General features: G+C 47.9%; 1 protein-coding gene across 6 annotated transcripts in view; it reads left to right on the top strand.

The window, feature by feature from the left end:
* GPC3 (glypican 3) overlaps nt 1–25945 on the top strand; it is a 170122-nt gene that overhangs the window by 15164 nt on the left and 129013 nt on the right. For 5 of the 6 annotated variants that reach the window (XM_087749004.1, XM_087749006.1, XM_087749007.1 and 2 more), the window contains one exon: nt 11338–11499. In XM_087749004.1, the coding sequence (XP_087605130.1) occupies nt 11338–11499 (162 nt within the window). Of the gene's footprint in view, nt 1–2043; nt 2291–11337; nt 11500–25945 lie in introns of those variants that run through there. The other variant, XM_087749002.1, reaches the window with a different exon arrangement.

The following is a 25945-nucleotide window of genomic DNA, read 5'->3' as shown; positions in this document are numbered from 1 at the left end:
TGTATGTAATTCTTTGCTATAATGGCATGCTTGACAATATCTGTGTACTTACCTGGAACAGTAAAAGCCTCCTGTACTTAAATGAAATACACACAGCAGGTTTGAAGATGAATGCAGGAAATGCTTGAATGCCTTTTAGACAACAGTAATTCAGACCATAAACATAATATAGATTGCAAGAGTGTATATAAAGGAGCGCTTCAAATACCAGCCTTTGTATTTTGCAATTCGGTCCAATTGATTCCTAACCTAAAGCAATACTGTACGCGAAACCCAAACTGTTGCATAAACATAACAAATCCATCACCGAATCAATGAAGGAGATGCAGAAAAGATACGGTAACTACCCAGCGTGACGCGGCTCACGTGAGCCGAAGAACGCGTGACGGTATTTCATGGAAGGAACAGGGCGAAATGGAAACGGGTAAAGGATGAATCCTCATCCATATCGCTGAGCGCCTGCCCGCTCTTTGCTCTGCTGAAATCAGGAGCAATTTGCACCGTGGAGCACCTGCACCTCTGAGCAAAATGAAATTTCTGGATTCCTCCGAATTCCTGCAAAGCAGGACTTTTTGCTGCCCGGTTAATGGGAGTTTTGTCAGCTGTGCTTACTAGACATGATAAATGGATAATAAATAGCGCAGTCTGCGGACAGCAACAGGCTCCGACAATCCATTAACCAACGAGACATGTTGCACATTCCAGCTTATTAGTCTCCTTTCCATAATATATTTTAACAATCTCTCCCTGGCAGGCATGTTCTTAGAACAAACACGCAGGTTAGACTTTCATTTTTTATCCCTCTTCAAAATTTCAGAGTGAAAAAGAACTGGTAGCGAGCCATTAGCGATAATTTGATCCTGTATTTGCACTGGAAATTTTAAATAGATTTTTTTCCCATTCTTCTGCTTCCACTTGTTCCCTTGCTGTTTTTCTCTGCAGAAGCAGCATTGTGCAGGCCGGGGGCGAGCAGCAAGGAGACAGCCTGGGCAAATACAGTTTTGGCAGCTTTTCATACGTGGCCCTTGCTTTTTTAAATAAAGCCTTCCCTCGCCCCGCCCTGCTTGCTTCCACCTTTACACAGCTGCTTGCTGAGCAATGAGCAGCGTGGGCCCCCTCCAGCTGAGGACGCGTTGCTGGTATTTAGGGGGTTTTGCTGGTGGGACGGAGCCGGGCTGTCCTGGCCCCGGCCAGCGCCGCAGTGAGGGTCCCCGTGTCCCCGCAGCTGGGGGATGCGGGGTCTGGCCGGGCCTGGGGGCTTCAGCTCGGTGAGCAAGGGGTTCCCAACAGCTCCGGTGGGAAACTGGTGGGGAAATGGCCTTGGTGGAGCAATACAGCCTGCCCGCGCGTGGCTGCCTGTTTCCAGTGTAGCCCCTCTGACAATTTGTCCAGTGCTCACCCAGGAGCACCCCAGACCCGTGGGCACCCCTGGGCCCCTCACAGAGAGCGGGTTATCCGGGTCCCCGGTGCTGTCCCAAGGGCCCTGTGCTCAGCACCGCTCTGCTCTTGCTGCAGGGGTCCCAAGCGAGGTCCCGCTCCGTCCGTTGGTCGAAGGGGCAGGGCTGCAGCACGCATAACCCAGCTCTCCCTTACAGCTCGAACTGGGGATGGTGAGGCCCTGAGCGACACTCTATTTATTCATGGCGCAGCACGATGCACTCATGCTACACGTGTACGCGCAAGCGAGACCCTCCACCCTTCGAACCTCACGTCGGGGGCACGCGTGGCACCGTGCAAAACGCCGGGCCGGCTTACGCGGGTGCTTCGTTGCACAGACAGCAGCCGTGGAAGCGCCAGAGCAAGGCCCAGCCTCCTGCAAACCCGCAGCGCTGCTGCACCCCGCCCCGTGCAAACGCGGAGCGGCCGCTGCAAGCAGCGGGGTAACACCTCGCCGCGTGCAAGCGCCCACCGCCGGGGCGGCGCCGCGCGCGGGGCCGGTTTGCCGGTACCGGGGCGGGCACCAATCAGCGCGGGGGCCGGCTGGGCGCGGGCCAATGGGCGTGCGGCGGGGCGGGGCGGGGCGGTGCGCGCGGGGCCGCCGCCGGTGCCGGTGCTCCGGGAGCGCCGCGCGAGGCGCGGGGCTGAGCTCCGCTCCGCGGTGCAGCAGCCCGGTCCCGGTGCCCCGGGAGGATGTCGGGGAGCGGCGGAGCGCTGCTGCTGCTGCTGGCCGCGCTGCTCGGTGCCCCGGGGGGCGCGCAGCCGGCGGGGGAAGCCGCCTGCCGCCCGGTCCGCGCCGCCTTCCAGGTGCTGCAGCCCGGAGCCAAGTGGGTGCCCGAGAGCCCCGTGCCAGGTGAGACCGCCCAGCCCCACGGCTCTGCCGCCGCTCCCCCCCGCTCCCCCGGGGCTCGCCGGTGCCCCGAGGGCGGGCGTCCGTCGTGCCCCGGGGCCGCCCGGGCGCGGGGGTCGCCGCGCGGGTGCGGGACGCTGCGGAGCCGGGTGCGGGCCGCCCGCTCCTCCCCGGCAGCGGGGGCGCGGGGCCGCCGGCCGCTCGGTGGCGGGGACCGCCGGGCTCCGCGCTGCGGGGGCGGCGGCTGCGCCCCGCTGCTGGGTGAAACGGGAGCCTGCGGTTGCGTCCCTGCGGTGGGAATCCCCTCGATGAGCGGTCTGTTGTTGCTCTCGTTTTGTTTAGGGGGGTGTCTTTTACCTGAGGTGCAAACTTCTGCTGTCGGGCAGAGCTGCGTGCTGCCTGCGGAGCCATGGCTCCGTCGGGGGCTTCCCCGGGCCGGTGCGAGGTGCCCGGGGGAGCGCGGTGTCCCTGCGCGTCCCGCAGCCGCCGGAGCCGGCGGGGCGATGTGAGGGAAATCCCGCTCTGTAAAGCCGCTCTGGGAGCATCCAGGCCCTCCTCTGAGCACAGGGGCTGCCACGGCTCCAGAAAATGGGGCTGGACACGGGCAGCACAGCCTTCTCGGTGGCGTGCGGGGTGCGATGGCCCGGGCGGGAGGCTGTTACGGATCCGGGCGAGGCGTTGCTCCGCCGTGCAGTTGGCATTACAGGTGGTGCCTGCGTGGTACCGCGCCAAACCTCACCACCTACTCCCTGTGGGGCTGCTTTCAGTATATATGCCTGGTTCCTATTTTAAAATGTGAGTGGAATACTTGAATTCCCTGCTTTTTAAAGGTCCTTTTGCAGCTTTTTGGTAGCTAGGGAGTGTCGGCTCCTGCAGGTGGGTGGCTGCGCGCTCGGAGTGTGTGTACACAGACGGATAGGTTTTGATAGCTGCGTTACGGAGCTGCCTGAAGAGCTCGGGTGCTGTTGTGTTAGGTTAAATACGCAGCAGAGAATGCCTGCCCTGAAAAGCTTGTGATCAAGTATGAAAAGGAAGAGATAACAGGCAAACGTGACAGGCAGGGGAGGTGAAATGAGATCATCGCCAGCAGTAGCTGCTTTTAATAATGATGTGTTGAGTTACATTTCTTGCGTTTGGTGTCGCGCAGGCCAGAAATGCAAGAGTTGCTTCAGCAAGGATCTGCTGCAGTGCAGGAGAGGAAGGGGAGAAGCGGGGTGCCTAGGGCTGGGACTGCAAGGTGTTGTCTGCTGGTGCAAATCCCAAATCCTTTGCTCTGTAGGACTGTAGCAATACCTCAGCTTACGAACAGCTGAGATCTAGAGGGAGAGTTTAGATGTAAGTCCTGGTCAGGGAGTACCTCCCCTATCCCTTCCTATCCTTACATCCCCTTCCCATATAATTTCTGACTTTTCTTAATGCTCCCTTCAGAGTAGCTGCAGGAGCAGCATCTCATCTCTCTCCGTCCTGCAGGGCCTCGGTCTCCTGGTGAGTGCAGAGGTAGTGCTGGAAATACTTTGCAATGAAATGTTTGTGTGGAGAGTTGCAGGGAGGGGAAAGAGCTGCTCTTATCACTGTGAAAATGGCAAATCGTTGTTTGTAATCAAAGAAATGTCTTCCCTTGCTTCTGTGGAAGTCAGTGAAATGTTTGCTTTGATCCCTAGGTAACTTTCTTGGAGTGTATTTTACAGGGAGAGGTGATGGTGGGGTGGGCAGCTGGGGTGCTCCCGACGGGTCCCTGCAGGCTGTGCTGTGAGCGTTGAGGGGCTGCTAGGGCCTCCGTGCTGCAATGTGGTCGGTCCTTCCCCAGAAACCGGTGGCATCCTCCACCCTGGCCTGGGCTGTGATTGCAGCGGGTGCCTTTGCCCAGGCATCTTCCTTTCCCAGCAGGGTTCAGGTCGCTGGAGTTGCTCAGTTGTGCTCTTGCCCCCCTGGGAGCCCCAGCTGCATCCCTGATCTTCAGGAGGAGTAAGGAGCCCTTTGCCTCTCTGCAAGAGCCTGTGGGTAGCTGGATCAATATCTCCTAAGAGGGCTGGTGTTTCAAGTGAACGCTTCCGGCTTGTTACGATGATAAAGTTGCCACATATCAAATCGAAAGTGGATTTTACATTTGCCTAAGTACATAAACTTGATCATAATTAAAGCAATGACTGCTTGCTTATACCTTGGATCTGGCCCATCTTGCATGACTCTGTGTAGTAATTACACTTCAGAGCACTCGCTTCTCCGAGTAGCAGCTGCATAAATCTCTGTAATAGGGGAACATCACTCAAGGACTATTTTCCAGGCTTCTGTTTATTGCTTTTCTCCCTTTCATACATCTGTCAATTAAAAAAAGTTTTGGAGTTCCCAGCCACAAATCACCATGGAATCAATTCTGAGAACCTTTGCCTATAGATCATATCACCCTGGAGAAACCAAGGGTTTAAACAACTTATTTAAAACGCATTTTCTTTTTTTTTTTGACACAAACAGAAAACAGTGACTTCTGGAAGCCACATTTTGCATTATGAGCAGTTGTGGCTGAAGGCATAAGTAGAGGAAACGCTGCTGAGTTGCAACACGCGCAGGAGAAATGTCCCACGGCTCTGTTTTACTGGATCGGTGGTGCGTGGGCTGGGGGGACATCGGCACAGCGCTCCCCGTAGAGGAGCCCAGCCACACCAGGCTGATACTTCTAATTAAAAAAAAAAAAAAAGGCAATTCTGATAAATGTGAGGGAAGTGTCATGCTGTTTCATGAGCAGTATTAATGTTCTGGGAGTAATTCTAGCTGAAGGCGTGCATCAGGCAGCGAGCAGAAACTTGGTCTCCTCCAGTCCTGCAGCCTAGGGACCAGGTTTTTGCAGCTCGGGAGCATGCTTTGGCATGCTCGGAGGTGGGGAGCAGCATGACCTAACTGCTGTCAGCTGCGGGTGACTGTTCGGAGGGGTGGGAGGATGTAATTCATGCCAGCAGCTCCACTCGAGCTAGATGAGAGGCCTGGTGGTGGGAGAGTGATTTTCCTAGGCTTTTCTGAAGTTGAGACTTAATGCCAGCTCGTGAGCCAGCCTGCGGTTCTGCGCTGGGGTAACTTCCTCAGCTGCTCACACTCATTGATAACTAAATTCTCTTTTTCTTTCAATGCCTGTCTTGGTTTTCTTCTTCCTTTTGTCTTTTCCCTGCATAATTTCTCATGTATAAACAGTAACTTGAATTTCCATTTTTTCCTGATCTGTTTTTCTCTCCTCTTTGCCGTTCGGATTTCTTTGTGGTCGTGGTGATGCTCCAGATAATTGGGCTGGTGCATGTGGGTAGAGGGGAAGGGGCGAGTCGTCGCCTTGCCGAGATGGGGAGAGGGGATGGATGTCTCTCCCCCAGTCGCGTGGAAGCTGAGGAATATTTTTCTCGGCAGAAATATCTGCCGTTGGGTCTGTCTTCCTTCTCCCACAGCGGAGTGCAGTTTCCAGCTTTTTGTTCATTCTCTTTGATGGAAGCAAATATGGATTCACCCTAAGAAAATAGAGGAGTTTAACCTTTTGCTTTTGGAGTTGAGGTGTAAAGCTTTACAACTGGCTGGCTGAGTGTGTCAAGCTTTCTTCTCTCTTTTCTTTTCTTCTTTTTGGCAGCTGGTGTGTGCCAAAATACAATTTGAAAACTAAAAATCCCAATTCTTCCCGCTGGACTCGATGCACCTTTGCTTGTGAGCTGGCTCCCTTTGTACCCCTGCTCTTTCACTCTGTTTTTCCTGAGTGGGGCTAATGATGCTCCTCCCTATGCAGCCTTTCCGTTTAGCTTAGCGTGGTGGTTCAAGATCTTAGTTTACTAGATAATTGAGTTTGCTGTTCTTAATTATTTCAGGCCTGCAAGTTGCTCTCTTGATAGTTAAGAGAGCGGGAGCAGAACCCTAAAATTTAGTAACCTCCCCAGGCAGTGGTTTTATAGTGAGATCGTTAATTTTATTTTTTTTTCCCCCGGGGGTTAATTTTAACAACATCCTGAAGAGCGTTCTTCCCAGTCTTTGGAGTGGCTGTAGGGTGTGTGCATGTGTCTGTAAGAAATGTGTATGGTGAGTGGGTGCCCACAAATTAACTCCATATTTTTGATGACAATATTGTTGATATATTTGCACATTTGTTAGGCGGAAACTCTTACTCGGTAAAACCTCTCTATTTTCTCCATAACTACTTCTTTTAAAAGATGCAGTGTTACAGAGCGTTACATTTGCGTGGCAATCATCGGGCCAACATTGCAAGACTTGGGGAGGAATCCAGAGTCAGATGGCCTTGTGATACACAAGATGGAACAGAAAATAAAGCATAATTAAGCAGTAATAAATATCCCGTTTAGTACCCATACTGTTCCAACTTTAATCACCTGTTGAACAAGGTTGGTTTATAATTTATATCTCTTTAATTAGGTTTTAAAAAGATGAGCACTTAACCTGGGTTTAGAACACCAGCATTTCCTTTTCGCCCCAAAATGCTGAACGTTAAAAGCCAGCGACAGATGCATGACCCCCTAGCCACATAATTTAAAAGAAGGTTTTTAATAAAAAAAAAAGTATAGAAATAGCTGGGGGAAAATCTGCTACATTTAAAGGTTGAATCACTGCTTTTATCTGTTTAAAGCATGATGCTGACTGTGAAACAATTAGAGAAAGAAAATTAACACAAACCAGCGGCTTTCTTATGTGTAATATTAACAAACCGATGAGCTAAGAGGCTGGGACAAAGCCCTCCGGTGTTTCCAGACCACAGGAGGTGAAGGGTGCCGTTGCGCGGGGTAGCAGAGCCCTCCTGTCGCATGGGGAGAGGCTGCAGTAATGTAACATTAAGCACGGCCGGGTTCTCATTTTGGCAATGCCTGGGGTAAATTTGGGGGGAATGTTAATCTGATTTAAGCTGCGGTTGGGTCTGGGTGGGCAGGCTTGCGTGCCCCAGTGGAAAGCATGGCTTGTCTGCCTGTATCTGATGACAGGGTTAGAGCTATCCTGGGATGCTTAAAATCAAAATACAATCCTTCAGCCTCACAAAGGAGTTCACATCTGCCTGCAGATGATCTCAAGGGTTTTTTTTTGACATTTAATCCACTGAAATTATTTTCACTTCTGCTACACTAACCACCTATCTGTGGGAATAATCGTACATCAAAGTCAAATGTAATGCTTTAAATTCACTGCTACCCAGTCTTCAGTAAAAATTCCCCATGTCAGAAGAGGGAGGAAGAGTCAAGGTGCTGCTGAAATTACTGCAGCTGTAGAGATTAGTTCAGTCAGCTAGGAGCGTATGCAAAAATTACTGGAGCATTTACACTGCTGTTCCCCAAGATGGCATAAATGGCACAGCGCTCTGACGGTGCCGGGCCTCCGCGCGCCTGTGGAAGGGGCCGCATTCAGCTCCCTCTCGCCCATGGGAGTTGGGTGTTGGTGGGTCAGGCTCCCGTGCTTAGCATCGCATCAGTATCACTAACGTTGCAAAGATTGGTATGTGAGCATCCAAATGCAATTTAATAAAACTGTTGGAGTAATTCGTGGGACGCTTTCTTTCCAAAAATGAATTTGTAATGATTTATAGCAATAGGAGGAGGTTTTTGCAAGGGCTGAGACTGGCGTTACGAGCTGTAATAGCTTGAAACTTTAAGAAAAAGGGGGGGTGTGTAGGTTGGGAGATAAAAACAGTCTTAACAGTAAGGGCCATTAGGCAGCGGAATGGGCTTTGCTATCTTGAAAGTCAGAGCTATCACTGGAGGTGTTTGTGTTAGATAAAATGCTCAGAGGGGGTGGGTTGGGAGGCAGGGGGTAGGATTTGATGACTCACAGGACCTTTTACATGGAGCCAAAAACGTGCAGCAGTTTAATTCATGCTAGTGTCTGATCGGTAGGCTTGCGGTGTGTTTCCAGGCGTTCGTGTCTCTGCATCCACCACGCTTCTGGAGCACGCGTGGTTTGCACAGCTCCTAGCACTTGGGGTGCAGGGTCTGGGTCTCCTGGGTGGTGCTGCAGCATGAGTGCAGAAGAGGATCCTCCAAGCAATGGCATGAATAAACCCCAAACATACTTGCAGGTCAAAAAACGCTTTCCCTGTTTCATTGGTGTCTGCTGGGGCTGGGGTCAGTGGGATGGGTTAGGGGCTCCTGGGGGACTGGGATCTTGGGCATCAAAACCTCCTTTCCTTACTATTGGGACTTACAGATGGGACTGTTTGGGTCTGCTCGCCATCTGGGAAAGCCATATACAGAAAATAGCTGGCAGATGGGAGTCAAGCCCCCGTTCCCTGGCCCTCTGTAGCAATGCTCTGCACCGAGAAGGACCTTGTCCCTGGTAGCTGATAAGAGCATGTCCTGCCTGTGTTGACCTGTTGAATTTACCATGACGTTTCTGGTCATTGGTGTTAGTTGGCTATCTCTGTAAAACGTTTTAAGCTGTCAGAGTTAATTCCCAGGCTTTTTCCTCCTCCTCTGTGATTGCTCTGCTACAGTAAGTGTCTGTCTTTACTTACTTCACAAAAATAAAAAACCATTTAAGGGGAGAAATTGGCTTAATTGCTAAAAAGAAGGATGGGAGGTGGGTAGATGACCTTGCTGCTTCCTATCCCTGCCTTTCACTTGCACAGATCTCTTAATTGCCAACTCTCAGATTTTCTATATTGGTATTTCCATTAATCGTGAAAGGCTTCTTCTTTTTTTAATTTGAAATGTGTCCTAATATAATAAATGTAGGAGGAAATAAGCTTTGTATTAACAAGAAATTTATGGCTGTACTGTAGTGTTAAAGGGACCACGCTAAGCCTTTTTGCAGTGTAAATTGACTTGGATTTGACTTTAAAAAACCTCTTTAACTTGCTGTTATATAACCGCTTCTCTCATTAACGCAGTGTCTTGCTGGTACGTGGTTTTATGGTCCCTATTATTTTTTTAAGGCATGAAATACCTGTTGCTGTGCTCCTCTGGAGTGGGTTAGTTCACGAACCGCTGAGACTCGATCTTTAGATGTCAGTGGTGCTGGCTCTTTGTTGGAGGGCTTGACGAAGGAATTTATGCTGCGTACCCTGTTTTGCAGAAGGGGAAACTGAGGCAGCGGGTAGGGATGGAGCCAGGATGGCGTGGTGGCTCCAGCACTGGGCTGTGCCTCCTTCTCCCCCTTTGCCATATGTTGTTTTGCAGTGATAGCAGGGCTTGCATTGGTTAAAGCTCCTTTCCGCACGTGAAATGCACGTTGCCGATGAAGTGTTTCACAGTGTTTTTCCCTGGCTGTGCCAGGGGAAGGGATGGGGCTGGAGGGAGGAGGGTTTCTGCTGTCGCTGCTCCCAAGCTCTGACACTTGTTTTTCCCTCGGCAGTGTGCATGACTCTTCTTCAGGAGGTACACAATTGAACTGACATTAATATTAATCCTGTTCTTCTAGAGTACACTTACAAAAGTGACTTTTGACACTTTCTAGTAATTAGCGAGAGAGTGGATGTGGTAAAAGACTCTTAAGAAGGAGATGAGAGGGGAACCTGGAAGGATGCGTAATCCTTGCAGAGCGAAGGTGTAAATTGCCATACTTGCTTTTATTGAGGGGAAAAAACCTCTGTAGCAAACGGGAAGGCAGAGCAAGGGCTGAGGGGTGCGTGGAGCCTTCAGCCCTATCTGGGCTGTTGGTTGCTGGCTTGGGGACTGTTTCCTAATCCCGATTCATTCTGGGCAGTGATGAGTCTAATGGGGAGCTGCTCCTGCTCAGTCACGCCGGGGGCATGCTGCTGTTTGGGTGGCAGACAATGAAAGGTCTGAAGGTTCTTGCTGCTGTCTGGCCCTGGATAGCCATTTTTAGTGGAGCTGTTGCTTACTCTTTTGAGTTTCTACCAGCAGCATTGGATTAGATGCATTTTGCATGATGAGGGCTGTTGCTTTGATATGAGCTTGTTGCTCCGTTTGTGTTTGCAGGGCCGCGGTTTGCTACTGAAAGTTGATTGAGAATGAGACTCTTCTTGTTGTTGCCACTTCCAGCTCTTCCGTTCCATCTTCTCTTGTTGTCTGAACCCAAAAGATGAATATTTTATTTTCTAGATTTTATTTATCACCTTTTAGCTAATGCCACTTTTTGTAAAATGAAAGCTAAGCTTGTCTTCTGCCTCCAGGAGTGAGAGCTTTGGGAACACTTTGGGAATGTCAAAACCAAAAATTTAGTATCACTGACCAGTGCTTTGAGTTGCAGCTTGAGATGCCCGAGCAAGGGATGCTCCTCTTGCCTTTGTACCCTGGCTTTTGTACCGTTCTGGTGAATGGGTGGAGGTGCTTCCTGTGCACCCATGCAGTTGCATGTCTGCTGCTGCAAAGGCACTTGCCTTTTGCAGTGCTCAGTGCATGCCTCAGGACCTGTCCCTCTGCAGTGGGACTTGCACAAGTGAAATGATGGACCTTGGGCTTTGCCTGGTGCAATGGAGGAAGGATGGGATGGTGAAATTGGTGGGAGGACTCAGGAGATATGTACAATTTAGAAGTCTGCACTAAAAAAAAAAGTAAATCGTTATTGTTGTGCCCTCCTGTTGTTACTGTTATTGCTGTGGATACAAAAGGATGGAGATTGCAGGCAAATAATGCAGTTGTTGTTTGTTTTAAGTCTTTATGCAAATTACAAGCATATCCTGCGTGCTGAGCTACGTGCATTGCTCTATACGTTGTCAATCCACAGCTTCTAAATCCCGGCTCCTTTTTGCATCTCCCGTTCCATCTCTTCTGGCTGCCTGCAGCTCCTTACTGATGTGCTGGTAGGCATGGGGGAGACAGCGGGGCGATGCTCTGTGTCGCTCTGCTCGGCACCAGCACATCAGTGGATGGAGTGTGTGGGAGCTAAAGCAAGCAGTGTGCTGGCACACACGCATAGCAAGCTCTTGGGGGCTATTGCTCAGCAATCCTGGTTCTGCCTTATCGGTCTTATTCCTGAGCTGCTTGCTCAGGACAAATTCCAGAAATGCCATCAATTTGCCCAACCAGTAATTGCAGCGATACCAATGTATGGAGTTGGTTTCACCTCCATTTTCCATCTCCATCAATTCCACCTCCTAATGCAAATTTTCTGCCCTTTCTCTCTAGGGTCCGATCTCCAAGTATGTATCCCGAAGGGCTCCACGTGCTGCTCGAGGAAGATGGAGGAGAAGTACCAGGCAACAGCCCGCCTGAACATGGAGCAGCTCCTGCAGTCTGCCAGCATGGAGCTGAAGTTCCTCGTCATCCAGAACGCTGCCGTCTTCCAAGGTGAGCGCTGGGGGGTGATCCAGGCATGTGGTGGGAGGAGGAGGCACTTCTGCTCTTCTTCCTCAGCACCTGGCAATCAGAAGTGCAGGTGGCTGGAAGCTTTCTGTTCACTTGTTCTCATATGTTTGTATATATTATATATGCTTATTTACGATAAATTATACACCTGGTTTGGTATATGGCTGCTCTGCAAGGCTTGTCCTAAATATTCCTGTAGCTGAAACAGCAAGTGTAAATTTAAAGATGAAACCTGTTCAAGTGCAAATTTAAAAATAAGTGAAAAACCCACTTCTCCAAGAATTAAACTGTCTGTGCAAGTACCATCTTCTGTGATTCTGCCAGTCCCAAAAACCGTGTTGCAGCAATGTGATCTGGTTGCAAACCCAGTGTAATGGTTGGCAAACATCTGACTAAAACGTGTGTGTTGATTATTGTTATCCACTGCAAAACAAAGTTGGTTATTCCTTGTGAAGATGGGTAGAGGCTGCCTTGTCCACAAGTGTGGTCCCTGGTGCTCGCCATGGGTTATTTGAGTGCTTGGAAACCTGATGCCATGCTATATGGTGGCAGCTCTCTTCCTTTTCTAATGATAACGTGATATATTGTCTTTTTAGGAAAACTGGCCTTTGACACATATTTTCTACTGTGGATACACACCAGTTTGTGTCACTTAAATCTGCAAACATTTTTTAGGGCCTTTACACAAGCAAAACTTATTCCATCCATGGTTAACGTGCAGTGAAATGATTGCTTGTTTGTTGAGTGCTCTGCTGTGGAGATTCCATCGTTCTGTATTAATGGCATTTTTGCCTATATTTAAAAGAGAAGGCATGAGCAATCAAGCGTTTTTTCCTTCATGCTGATATTTTTGCAGAATAATTGATTTATTTTTGTTCATGCTCCACTAACAGCAAGACCTAAAGCCTGCTGAAGCCTGTGGGATCATGGCAAAGCTCAGTTCTGGTCCACAACTGACTGAAGAAGTCTAATGTGTTGTTTTTATCAACGTAAGATTGAATAAATTGTTGAGGAAGTAACAGCACATTTTTTTTCCCCAATGCTTCTTAATGCAGTGACCATTAAGTTCCAATTCTGCTAAACAGAATGGGGTAAAACTAATGAGAGATTGCCAACGCCTAGGAAACCAATGTGGACTAGCTTCAGAAATGGTGAATAACCTGGCCGGAATAGAAGGTGTCTCCCTCCTCCCCTACCATTTGGCAAAAACATTGTAACATGGGAGTTTTTATTGTGTGTCGGAATGGTGCCCTGTGTTACTACAGGTTGTGTAGTATAGGTTGTGTAGCAGGGTCGGATGCTCTAGCTCTGAACTTTCTGTGTCTTCTGGAGGGAGTTGAATCCTTTGCTCTGATTTTTTTTTTTTTGTTGTCGTCCCCCCCCCCTTTTTTTTAAACTGTGATTTCCATCCTGGCCATGAGAGCCCTTTCCCCGTGCAGGGGTTTTGGAGCTGATGTTACTGAATGCTGAATTGCCATTCTTCTTGGTGGTGGGGAAGAAAAGCATTTAGTTGAAGAATTCCTGACCACTTCTGCTTATAAAAAAAGATCATGACTAATTTTAAAGATTTTTTTGCAATCGCATTGTAGAAGAGGAGTTCCTAGCTGAAACCATTTTGGAGCTTACTTTTATTACCTCGTATAAAGTGTTTTGGACTTGGAAGGGCAATTCATTACACTTTGAAAATCGTGTACTTTTGTTATCTTTAAATTTTGTCTCAAAAGTCTGTAGAACAACACTTTTTTTAATAGGCGGATCTTTTGATTGCTGCTTGATTAAGAGCATTTTGATGGCCGCAGTGCCAGAGGCTGTTCCAGCTATAGAAATTGTGCTTGGACCCAATATACGGTGGTCTGATTTCTTGTTTCTTGGCACTGCTTATGGTAGGGGACAGGCTTCTGTCTCAAGACGTCACTAAGGGATCTGGCGCCGGGGCGTGATGTCTCAAATCAAACCCCACCAGTGTGCAGTTTGCTTCTTCCCCCATTGCCAAGGTATGTGCTATGACAGCTGGTTGCAAGTCAGAAAACTTGCTGCTGCCCTGGCACAGCTGGGGAGTGTAGGATGCCTCTCAGGGGTGTGCCTGGGGCTGTGCAGGCTGCCTTCAGCTACAGGGGGGGGATGCTGGAGCCGTCAGGGAAGAGGCACTCACAACCGCTGTTGGAGCCCCCATGGTCCCTGAGCATCTCCTGCAGGTCCTGCTCCCGCATGGTGTCTCTGCTCGACGCTGGGGACAGATGCCCTGTGGCTTCAGGAATTGGGACCGTAGGAGTGGGATAGCTCAAAGCAACGCCAGCTCTCACACGCGTGCTCTGGCAAGGGAGAAAGCTCTCTGTGTGTGTCCCGTGTTGGGTCGGACCCTAGCGTCTGCTGGGGCATCCTGCACAGAGGATGGGTAATTGCGCTGCTCTCTAGAGCAGGGTAATATGTTGGTAAGGAAACATATCCTAACCACTCATATTAAAAACACAAGTGTGAAACCCTTCAGAGTTAATATTTTTAGCCTGGCATCTAAAGGGACTGCTAGTCTGACAGACAAAATCTTACCCAGATGTTATTATTTTGCACCAAATTTAATTTCTTCCTGCTGAAGCTAGAGCGGCATCTCTGCTTATAAAGATCAAGGGAAATTGTCTGGCATTTACAGAAAAATCTCATCCAGACCTATCTGTTACAATGTTCACTTAGCAAAGTTTATTAGATTATTAGTTTTAGACCCTTGGGCTTTTTCTTTATTGCAGTTAAGAAGGAAAAGTCCCAACCAAAAATCCTTCCTTCACTAAATTTAAATGGTACAATTAGCTCCTGGTCTTATCTTACAGACATTTTTTAAAATTATGAAGATTTAAGTAGTGATTTAATCCTTTGGAAACTTGCTGCATTTGACAGTGTTAAAATGGATTGTAGCTGCCTTGACTGCAGTTAAATCTTACTCTAGGATTTCTTTGGGGGTGGTTTCTTTCACTTTTGTGTGGTGTAACCGTGCTGGTATCTGCCTGTGTGCGCACCTCCCGGTTCAGGTTCTCAGCTGACGGCAGCTCCGTTGCGCACCGTGAAGCTCGGCTGAACCACATCGCTTCAAAACTTGCTCGTGTGTCTTTTTGCAAGTGACGTTTAGAATTGCTCTGAGGTTCTCATCCAAACTAACTAGAGAGTTAGGGCAACTAACCTGCTGTGGCAAACAGCGAGAGCCCTGCCTATGGTTTGCTTTCTCCCCTCTCTTTCTCCTGACTGTAGATCTTGGCTCTTTGGTGGGAGGTTTCTGGTCCTGCCACCACCTAATCTTTTTTCTATTAAAACAACAGAAAAAGCCCTCAACAAACTCTACTGATTTCTTAAATGTTACATCTGAATCTGTGAATATTTCAGCTTTGTGAAAGGTAAACTTGAACAGGAAAATACCAGGGTTGTTCTTGTTTTTTTTTTTTTCCCTCCTTTCCCCTACTAAAGAGCTCTGTTCCCTGGCGTTGGGTTGTGTGGATGTTCATCAGTCTGATGCCTCCTACTTCCTAAGTTTGGGAATTTTCTTTTGAGTGATCACTTAATTCCTTGTCCTGCATATTGACTGTGTTGCGCTGTGGATAAGAGAAAATAAAAGCAGCTGTAGGAGCTGCTCAGATGCAGCTCTCATGGTACACTCCTCCTAGTTCTTTGTCCAAGGGAAAAGGTACTTTTTTAAAAAGGGGGAAGACTGCAACACTAGAGAGCACAGAAGGATCCTCCAAGGGAAGAGGGAGCATCTGCAACCATCGCTTTGTGTCAGACTTGCTGGTAGTCTTCCGCCTCCAGCAAGCGTGAAGCACAGCAATGGGAGAGCTGACTACGAGGGGCTACTTCTGTGGGAGTAATGCAGTGTGCCTGTGGAGAAGGTTGCTTTCATTGTTTTAAGTGATTGCTCAAATAAGCGATCAGCAGGATCTCGCGTTGCCCTTCTGCAGCCAGTGCTGTTGATGCTAGTCAAATCCTGGAGCGGCCTCTCTTTGCGTGGTGCAAACGCCAGAATGTCGGAGCACGTCAGCGGCTGCTCTGCGATCTCCTTGCAGCGATGGTTTGGCTGCTGGGGCCAGCAGGGTAGCAGCGGCATAAATCTTGAGATACACCATATGCCTTTTTCTGACCCTGAATCTAGCCGCCGCGATGCTTGCGTGGGCGCAGGGCTGGCTTCCACCCGCTTCCCAAATAGCTCCCGTGGGGCTGCAGAGCTGCTGGGACTTGGTTGGAAATGTGGGGGACGCTGGGAAGGCAGGAGTGCAATTACCTCAACTGGAAAATTGGCTGAGATGCTGCAGTTGAATCCCCCTTGGTGAAAGCCTGTAGGCTTAAATTAAGACCTGATCTGTTCCCTCTCAAAGGCAATGACATTTAACCTTCTGCAAATGGGATCTGGAAGACAAAAGGGGCTCTGTTGGGTACCTAAGGGGAGCTTCCAGGGGCTACGGAGATTTGAGGGGCTTTTGGGATGTATGTTTCAGAGTAGTTTCTAGGAAGACTGTGATAAATCAATGCAGATAAACCTGCCTGTACATGTACGGTATTCTCGTATTCATGGGAGAATCCTGTTTCTTCTCTCCTCCGGAGCTGAGCCCTCGATGGTTCTGGCAGAGCAGGCGCTGTGGGGAAGACGTTGATTCATCTCCCCTTGCGTGCCGCGGTAGGATAAAGGCAGAGCTGTAACTCTTGGTCCTACCAGGTGGCTCTGAAGGCTGTAAATCCTCCATTAGGCATAAATGCAGCCATTTTGGTTATTTATAGTTATTTACACTATCCATTCATATCTGTCAGGAATGAAGGCGGTTTTGACATTGCAAGCTTCTATCAGGTTATCTTTAATCAGTTTAGAGGCACCTAAGCCACAAATATATCAAATAGCCAATCCTAATGTTGGAGTCCTCTAAAGTATGACTGAATTATTTATTTTGTTATGATGAAAACGTCTGGGCTTTATTGGGTTTTCTTTGAAGAACTTGATTCTGCTTGAAGTCTGGAAGATAAAAGATCAGCGATTGTCTCTCCAAGTTTCTTATTCTGAATCCTTCAAGGCTTTTCATTTTTCACGAGCCGCTGTTACTACTTTACAGTCAAGGTGAGGGAGTTGAGATTTCTTTTATTCTATTAAAGAGGTTTAAGTATATAAAAACTTTTATCTTTACTAATTATGCCTTGCACGGGTAAATCCAAGATGCACGTGGCATCAATTAGGTGAGATGGGCTGCGTGGTGGGAGCTATTGCACATTAATCGCTGAGAAGGGTCTACTGAAACCAGCGCTGCCCAGCAGAGCTTGTGTCTTATCGTTTGGAATAGTTTAATATTCCAGCGTCTTTAAGCCAATTAAGTCTGACAATGCAGGAGACTCTTTCAGGTGTCAGCAGTAGGAAGAGCCTTGGTGGAGAGGCTTTAGCACCCTCCTTCTGAAGACTTTGGCTTTGGCTGTGCTGCAGACCGCTGTTGCTTACAGGCAAAGAGGTGGTGATACGGAGCAAGTGGGAGAAGACTCTAGCTTGAAAAGTTAATTATTTCTTAATGTGTAAAGAATGGAGGCGAGAGGTGCTGAGAGTCGGGAGGTCTCGGAGTTGAACTGTCCCTCCAGAGGGGCAATGTGCCCTGGGGACCAGCGGGGCCACAGTCACAGTGGGTGCATGGGTTCAGATGTCTACCAGTGTGCAGGCTTGGACCATTGGCCAGGGTTCTTGTACAGCTTTTATATGCAGGAGAAAAGTGATTATGGTTAACTGAATAAATGTGGGGGGGGGGAAAAAAAGATACTTAGCAGTAGTCAAATGTGATAATGAGTAGGGTGGTTAGCTTAATAGCTGCAGGTATGTTGTGAAAAGTGCATGTGGAAATGTGAACTCTTGCTTGTGGGCCTGTAAAATACTAAGCTGACATTTTAGAGTGGACTCGAAGAATGGATTAATTATTGGAAGAGAATATTAAAACTCTAATTAGACTTTGCCAGTAAATAAGCACCACAAATAAGTCTCTATCATCTTATAATTCCTGTGCCTAATTAGTCCTCTGCTAACCAAAGTCTTGCTGCATCCTTCTCTGATGCATCTATTTCCACAGCGGTAGTTCTCCTCTCTGAAAGCTTCTTGTTTTGTTGTTGTTGTTTTATTTTTTCTATTAATGTGTATTTAAAATAGGAATTGTCTCACTGGGTCAATTCAGGCCAATATTCTGCCTTTGGCAGTTGTTCCTGCCAGATGCTTTGGATGCACAAAGTTTGTAGTGGAAAACTATGGCGATGTATTTCCCAGGTTGATAATGATGTTCTAAACCAATGATTACAGGTAGGTGGAAAGAGCTGTCTGCATAATGAGAGATCTCCGGTTGTCAGAATTGGTCTAGGGAGGTAATGTTTCCTTTCAAATAACCAGAACTTATTGTTCATAAATCACAGTTAATCTGTTTATTACACTAGCATACGAAGCTGGAAGTCTGGAGTGTGCTATAATGCTTAGCTTTAGGAGCAGAGCTGTAATAGTAGCAGCAGTTTCAAATGACTTGAAATTGGGGGATCAGCAAAATGCAGGAGTTCGTGGAGGCTCTGAGCATTAAAAATGACTGCTGAGGATTGATGAGTTTCTTTAACAAATTGTAAAATCCATCATGCGGGAGTTAGGGCATGAAACTGCCCTCCTGAGCCGCATAAACCATGGGTTTGGAAATATTGCATGACAGTGAACGCTACCGGGAAGGGAGATTTTTCAAAGATGCTTGGTTTTGCATTTGTTTCTTCCTCTTGCTGCCTGGAGTTTAAATGCCAGCACGGCGTTGGCATGCAGCTCGCCAGGCTCCGGGTGGGCTGGATGGGGCTGCTCCCAGGAGGAGCCTTTCGGTGCTCCTCGTGGTGCTGAGCCTGAGACGTGGGGCTCTGCTCTTGCCTGGGAACGACTCCCTTTCCTCTGCTTCAGTCTATACCAGAGTGGTTGGGTTTCCCGTGATCTTCCAAAATGCCAGTGCATCTCGGACAGATTTGCACAGCCCTTGCTTGCAGCTGATGGAGAGCTTGGCGTGCCTCCTTGCAGGAGGGAGCTTGTTGGCTTTTGCTGCTGTTTCCCTGCATCCCCATTTGAGCGCTGCAATATACATCCACACCAGTGGCCTCTCGTGCTCCCATCTGCATTTCCATGTGAAGAGGGCCGCTTTGGGGTCCCCAAGTTGGGTGTCCATAGGCTGGCTGCTGCAGGAAGAGGCTGCATCGTCCCCTTTGCAGAGGTTTGGGAGCCAGCAGCGAATCCCTGGCACATCCATGGAGGAGTGAAGTGTGTATGGTGGGAGACGTCCACAGTCCCATGGTCCCTGCTTTTGGGGTCTTCGTGGCTTGAAGGATGCAGCCATGAGGAACTGCATGTGGTTGAGATCCTTTCCCTGTGTCCTGCCTCTCTTTGTTTTTCCCCGGCAATTAAATACTGCTGACGCCCTTCCCCTCACCGGTGAAATGAGGCTTGGAGGTTAATAAGGGGCTTTTCGTAACTGCCTACATGCTGCTTCAGCAGTTTTTAAACATTGTGCTTGGTGTCTGGGCTTAATGGTCCCCAATTCAGAGTGTGTGGAGGAATTCCGAGATACCCGTGGGCCTTTCTTCAGCCGCCGGGGTACTGTCCTCTGCCAGCTCTGCTCCTGCTTTTCTGCTGTGAAAGGGGTGCTGCTCCCCTGCTTCCGAGAGGCGTAGGGAGGCATTGGCCATGGGCACCCCGGGGCTGCTCCCTCTGTCCTCTTGTGTCCGCGGTGCTCTGTCTCCATAGATGTGGACCTTTTGGATGGGGAGGTGTCTGGGCTGGGTCTCTGCAGGAGCATCGTGGCCTGGCTGAGATGCCTGCGGTGTCTCCTGCAGCTCGTCCGCGTCCCTGCGTCGTGCAGCGTAGTGTTGCTGCCTCTGGCCCATCTGCTCTGAACCCGTGCTGGCAAAGCACGATCCTCTGCCTGCCTTCCCCGTCGGAGCGTGAATTGTGAGAGAACCAGGGAGTGAGGGCTCCTGTGTTCCTTCGAGTCTTCCACTTCTGCAAGCGGGCTGTTTTCTGTAATTACCTTTTGAGCTGCAAGTTATCATCTTTTGATAGTTCAAGTACTAACATTCTTAAAATGCCTCCTAATGCTATAAAGCAGTCAAATTACATCTTTCCGGCTTGCAGTAGGATGATATAAATGTCATGTTACCCTTGAATGTGGTATTTATAGAACTGCTTTGTGCCATTGAAATTTTTTTTTTGTTTTTTTCCTTTGTAATTCCAGTACAAAATGGGCATGGCGGCATCTTCCATCTCTTGGCCTGAAAGGACAAATAGAGGCGTTCTCATCGTGCAAAGTGTTTAAAATGCAAAGAAGAGCTGGTTTCCTTTTGCTGGGGAGGGAAGTGGGGAAGAAGCCAGCACTCAGCCATAAAGGCAGGGACTGTCTCTGTAAAGAAAACATTTTGCTAGATTGTCATCTGCTTTACTTTTAAAGCAGCAATAAGATATAGCGATAAAATGGCCAATGGCGCATTTCATCTGAGGGAAATGAACTCTTGCTGAGCCAATTAAACTGTCAATATGCTGTGGTTTCACGTTCCCTCGAGCAGACTGGGTCACCTCAGGTGTGTTACTCACTCTGACTTCACCACTGATGTGAAATCAATTTTAGCAATTTATAATCTTTCATTTTACTGTGAAAGTATATTAATCTGTGAAAAACACCACTCAAATAGTGAGGGCAGATGAGAGCTTTCTACACAAGTGTGTACAGCTGGCAGTGCCTCTTGGATTATCTGGTACGTAGAAGCCTGTGTAACTTTTGGACACACTGGAAGCACTGACAATCCAGTTTTCAAGCTTTGGGCTTTATCCTTAAAATGTTCTAAAATCATAGGAGAGTCTTGGTCTAATTTTTTTGCTACTCAACTGCAGTAGTTTGAAATGAGCTTTATTCCTTCAGCCCAGAAGAGGCACGCCTTGCCGCATCCTTTCCGATATCAAAAGCAGCAAAGAAGCGAGTGTGGCAAACTCATAGTATGTACTGCTCATTAGAAAATAAAGCAGATGCATCTAGCACGGATGGTGGAGAGATGCTGAGGGATCTGTTTTGTTTCTGTGGCAACAGTATCTAAATGTTTGGGTTTAGGTTTTCCTCCTGCTGCTCTGAAGGGGATGCAGGCTGGACTGTGTCCAGTCCATACCAATGTGCCTAGGGGAGATGTTACCTGGAAAACCTCTTTCATTCAGTTACACTGGAATGTTGTACCTGGTGCTGTGTCTACTTGCAGCCCTCCAAGGGGAGGTGTCTGTATGCGAGATGCAGCACCATTGCTCTGGGGTGACCTCGTTGCTTGCTGCGTTGGATGTTGCATCAGGGTGATCTCATTGCTTGCCCCATGGGGACTGTTTCTCTGAGGTAGGTTTTGTTTTGGAAGCTTCTTGGATCGTCTCTTGCTTTATGGGTTGTTGGTGGATACTTGGTGCACCTCAGAGAGGCAGTGTCCCTGTGGTGGCCCTTTCTCTGCTCTACCAAGCAGTGTGTGCCAAGAGGTCTGCTTTTCTCTGAAAGGCTTTGGTAGCTTTATGGGTTCAGGCAGCAAGGATGAGTGCCTACATAGTGTTTATTTACAAGAGTAGTGAACTGAGCTGTGTTTAAAACATCTCATCTTCCTCTTAAAATGAAATATCAGCTTCGGGAGCTCTGTGGGTGTTGGAGGATGGTCATGTTGTTGCATGGTGGCCACCTCTCAGCCCAGTGGGAGAGGACCCATGTCCTGTCCCCTGCAAATATGCTGAGTTTTGGAGTTGCTAGAAGAGTCTCCAGCCCTGTTTTTGCCATGTAGCTGGTTTGATGGGCCTGTGATGCAGTTTCTCCACCCAAGTCAGCTGTGACCCTGAGGGGTGAAGGGAAGCCTCCTTGCATCAGTGGGTAACTTGCCTAACATTAACAGTGCTGGAAAAGCTCTGACAGGGAGAAGACCCTGAGGGCATGCATGTGTGGGAGAAGACTTGCCTAATGGGGAAGAAATGCCTCATTTTTAGGTTGCTAAAGGCGCACTGCAGGTCCTCTTTCTGTAAACTTGATTACACAAGCTGCTGGGAACCGGGAAGGTTTTGGCATGGCTGAATTTCTGGGGTTTGTGGCTGCAGCCTCTGGGTGGCTTGGTGCTTCCCAGAGACTGACCAAAGCTCTTGCTGTGGCTTCCAGGATGCCCTTAAACCTTCTGTTTTTCCCTGCAGCAGGGTTGGGTCCCACAGCAAAGCGAAGGGGTGAGCTTGGCAGGAACAGGCTGGTGACCAGCAGCTAGGGCATGTTGAACCTGGTTGCTGGTTAAGGTCTTGCAACAGAGACAAAGCGATAGGAGAGTCTCTGCTGTCTCCCTTGCATATAGCTGGGTTGCGCTACACAGAGTTTGAAAGCTGCGATTTACCATGTGGCAGGCTTGGCTGAAATAACGTGACACCCTGGCTGTACCCTCCAGCTCTCCCTCCATGGTATTGCCAACTGGAGCACTTCTTGGGATGAAACTTCAGTACGGGCCATGAGGTCCCGGGTATGGGAATCATGTGGGTGTTATGAGAAGCTTTGCTTTTGAAATTAAAGCTCTTGCACGTTGGCTGCAGAGGAACGTGTCTTGGAGAGTGCATCTTGGAGACAGATCCCACCAGGGGACTGGAAAGCACTCCAACTCTTATTCATGTTTGGGAAGGGATGGCATTTGTCTCACTAGTGCCCAGGGCTGGCAATGCTCTCCCCAGCTGAAAATAGCAATGCAATAGTTATTGTCTGGTTGTCTTGCCTTCTTTGTGGTGGGCTTTTTTTTTTTTTTTAAAGCCAATAAGAAGATTAGACCGTTTTGGCTTTCTGATAAACATAGGCCTAACAGGTTTTTCTTCTCACAAAGGGAAAATATTTTTGCTCTTAATCTTGATCCAAAAGTCTCAATGACACTGCAGCTGATCGCTGCTCCCGTGCAACCTGTGTGCTGCTGCTGGTGGTGCGTGGGTGGAGGGCTGGAGTCAAAACCCATTCCTATCGGCCCACGATGAATTAAGGAGTTGGTTGCAGCATGCCTGAGAATGTTTTCAGCTCTGCTTTGCATTGTAGATTAGTTCAAAACTGCTACAAAATAGAAATTGGTGACCAACATGATGAAATGACTTCTTTTTTCCGCCCTTCCCTCTGCTGTAGTGCCTGGAAGTGATGCTGGCGGGATGGTGATACCTTGGCATGCTCAGATCTTATGCTAAAAAGGCACAGGAAAATACTTCAGGGCATATTTATGCACTGAGCTAAAAAACTTTCGATGCTGGATTTAGCAGTGCTTAGACTGAATCTGTAATTGCTGCAGTGTGCACACCGGCTGGGTTTCTTTGCATAGTTTTGATGTGATGCTGGATCGGGCCCATTTGTCCCAGGTAACGCTGGTGGGTCAGAGTTGGACACCTGGGTTTGCATGTGGCAGTCGGTGCTGCACAGGAGACGGGTGAAAACTCTCATGTGTGAAAGTAAATGCATTTCCATGAAGTAATGCATCTATGAATCAATGCATCTTCTATGACAGATGAAATGTAGGAAGCATTCCATATTTAACCTGCTAATATTTAAAAAAAAATCTTAATTGGGTAAAAATAATCTGAATGTGTGCTTTGGGGGGAAAAAAAATCACATAAACCTGTTAGTTAGAAAGTGAAGATTAAAAAAACCCAATCCTCTGAGACAAGGCAAAACAAACAGCAGTGTAGATCAATTGTAACAAATTCTGTTGCTGATTAGCTCTTCCCAAATTTGTCGTCTTCAAGTCAGAAAATCTATGATTGAGTATCATAAAGAAGCACTTTTAAAAGCAGTGGAGAACAGTAAGGCTGCCTCTAGGATTACAGCTCGTAGCTTTGGAATTCACTCTTTTTGAAGGAAATTGGTGAGTAACAGATTGCAGTAATGCAGCATATTTGTATTGGTCAAATTCCTATTATGATTGCAGTGAAAAACGATGTTCCTTTTTTTAGGGAAAGGAAATTAAATAGGTCTAGTAATCCATGTAAGGAGATTGGCTTACGCTAAAAGGGGAGGAAAGAATGTGAAGGCTAATCAGATCAATGCATTCTCTTGAATCTCTCTCATTAAAATATAAGATCAAATTGCTACTGAATTTCCGAGGAATTATATTGAAATGACACACATGCTTTTACTGCCTTTTAATTACAAAATTATTTCAATCTGCTTAAGTCTCCCATGTAAGTGGGCTATCAACTGTTCTTAAATATTGGCTCATAAATTCCAAATAGTTCTTTAAATGGAAGAAAATAGTATCCCTGGTCCTTCAGCTGAGTATGCCAGCCCAGATCATGGCAGGGTGAGAACTACCATTTGTACTAGAGAAATCATCACTGGCTAATTTAGGTGCACAGCTTCCCTCTGAACGGGGCTTTTAAGATTGTTATTTATGCTGTCGTTTGTCAGGGGAGTGCTCGGTCTCTGATGTCCAGCTGCACTGCCGTGATCGACCTTCTTATGAAGCCTTTGGGAATTATTATGTACTTAGTGAGAGCTGGATGGAGGTCTTTGAGATGGACCGAGAAGGATTTTCACATGTGGTGTAATGCATTGCCCCCCTCGGCTGGGTAGGAGTGGGGCTAGGATGCACAGCTGGTGAATGGTTCTGCAGCTAAGCCTCCTCTTGTGTAGAAAAGACATTAAAAAAAAAAATTAAATATAAAGTCTTGTCTAAAGAGAAAAATGACCAGGAGAATGCTGAATCTCTTGTACAGCATTTCTTACAACTGAAATGTTTACTGTAAGGAGGAGTTGGCTCCTGCTGGTAGTGCATCAGTAAGAAATGTTGAAAAAACTTTTTTTTTTTTTTGGCTGAGGGAATAGCAAGGGCTCAGCGCTGGGTGGTGGTCTTCTGCTCAGCCTCTTGTGGAGCACAGGGTGATAAACGGTGGTCCTCCCTCTCTTTGCAGAAGAGCTGTATGTGCTGGTTGGAGAGGATAATGTTTGACCATCAGGCTGCGTGCAGTGTGGTTCTTGCGTGCAGGGCTCTGCAAAAGCACTGCCATGGATGCACACGAGCAATATGTGTGAGATCGACCCATGGCTGTCCTGGGATTAGACAGCGAGCTGGTTTTAGGTGAGATTAGGGGAAGGGATGGTTACTCTTGCCTGTGGTCCTGCAGGAGGATGGCATGGATGCTTGGTGAGCTGTGCGTTGGGCTTTACCCTCTGTAGAAGCCAGGGGACAACAGGAGGAGGATGACTGGCCTCTGGGCTGTTGGGGTGTTGCTGTGGGATGTGCTGAGGGCTGGACACTGGGAGGCTTTGCAGGTGTTTGGTGCATATATGAACAGCCCAGCACCGCTCCTGTTTTGCTGTAGGTTCACATCTGTCCAGCTGTGCTGAGTTCCTATGGCAGCTCCCTGCTGGGGGTGGGATCTACGATGGGGCTGAGATGCATCCATCTTCCATCGGCTGGCATGGAGGGGAAAGTAGTGACCAGGAGGTCGCGCGCTTACGGCAAGTTGTGTGGCGCAGCGTTGAAATAAATGAAGAAAGTGCCTGCATTTAAATGGGTAATCTTGAAAAGGGGGGAAAGGTCTGCCTTGAAGAGCACTTGTGCCGATATAGCCTTTGTTGTCCTTGGGAATGAGCTTTGTGATTTCTGAAGAAAGATTAAAGGTATGTTTCCATACAGAGTAGCTCTTCTCATCTGTGTTTGCTGAGAGATGGCACTTGCGTGTTGGAATCTGCAGCAGCTTTAAAGCTGGAGATGATAAGCTGCTTTTTCCCTTCTCTTGCTTTGTTCATAGGCTGTTTGTTTAGATAACGGCCTGGAAATGATATTAGTAACCCTGTACATCACATTTTGTTACCAGTGAAGAATAAGCAGTGCATTTGACATTTGGAGAAAAGGTTCATTTTCTAAGGGATGCGGTTCAGAATCTACTTCTTGAACTAATGGACGGTATAATGCTATTTTTTACTAGGTTGCATAGATTTTTACCTTGAAGATGCTCTGTAAAGTGCACTGCATTACTACTATTAAATAAAAGCAAATGCTTCACATCAAATGAGAAGGCAGTCTTTGAACTGGTGAGAGGTTGAAAACCATTTATTTTTCTAGTGTGTGATGCTTCATTGTGACACAAGCATGAAAAATAATTAGACACACTAGTAAGTAAATATTTGATCCTGAAATGCATCTTGAAGATACAGAGCTGGGAGAAAGTAACCTCTTCAGGTGCACATTGATTGTCCTGGATTTGTCTCACACCAACAGCTAGATCACAAAAATTGCGTTCAGAAAACTACATCAGAACAACATTATCGAGGGTGAAAAGTTTATGAAGGTTGTGAACAAGTCATGCGATCTCTGCAACCTCACTTTGGTTTCTTGTGTCCTGTGCATTAGAATACAGCCTTTAATTATAGCATCACGTGTATTTTTCCACAAGCTTCTTCCGTTGTGT

The sequence above is a fragment of the Nipponia nippon genome, unplaced genomic scaffold, assembly GCF_047370975.1.
Source record: "Nipponia nippon isolate SJK-2023a ecotype South Korea unplaced genomic scaffold, ASM4737097v1 scaffold_12, whole genome shotgun sequence".
In the NCBI taxonomy this organism is placed as follows: domain Eukaryota; kingdom Metazoa; phylum Chordata; class Aves; order Pelecaniformes; family Threskiornithidae; genus Nipponia; species Nipponia nippon.
Note: the sequence above shows the minus strand (reverse complement) of the source record. Positions and strands in the feature narration are given on the sequence as shown.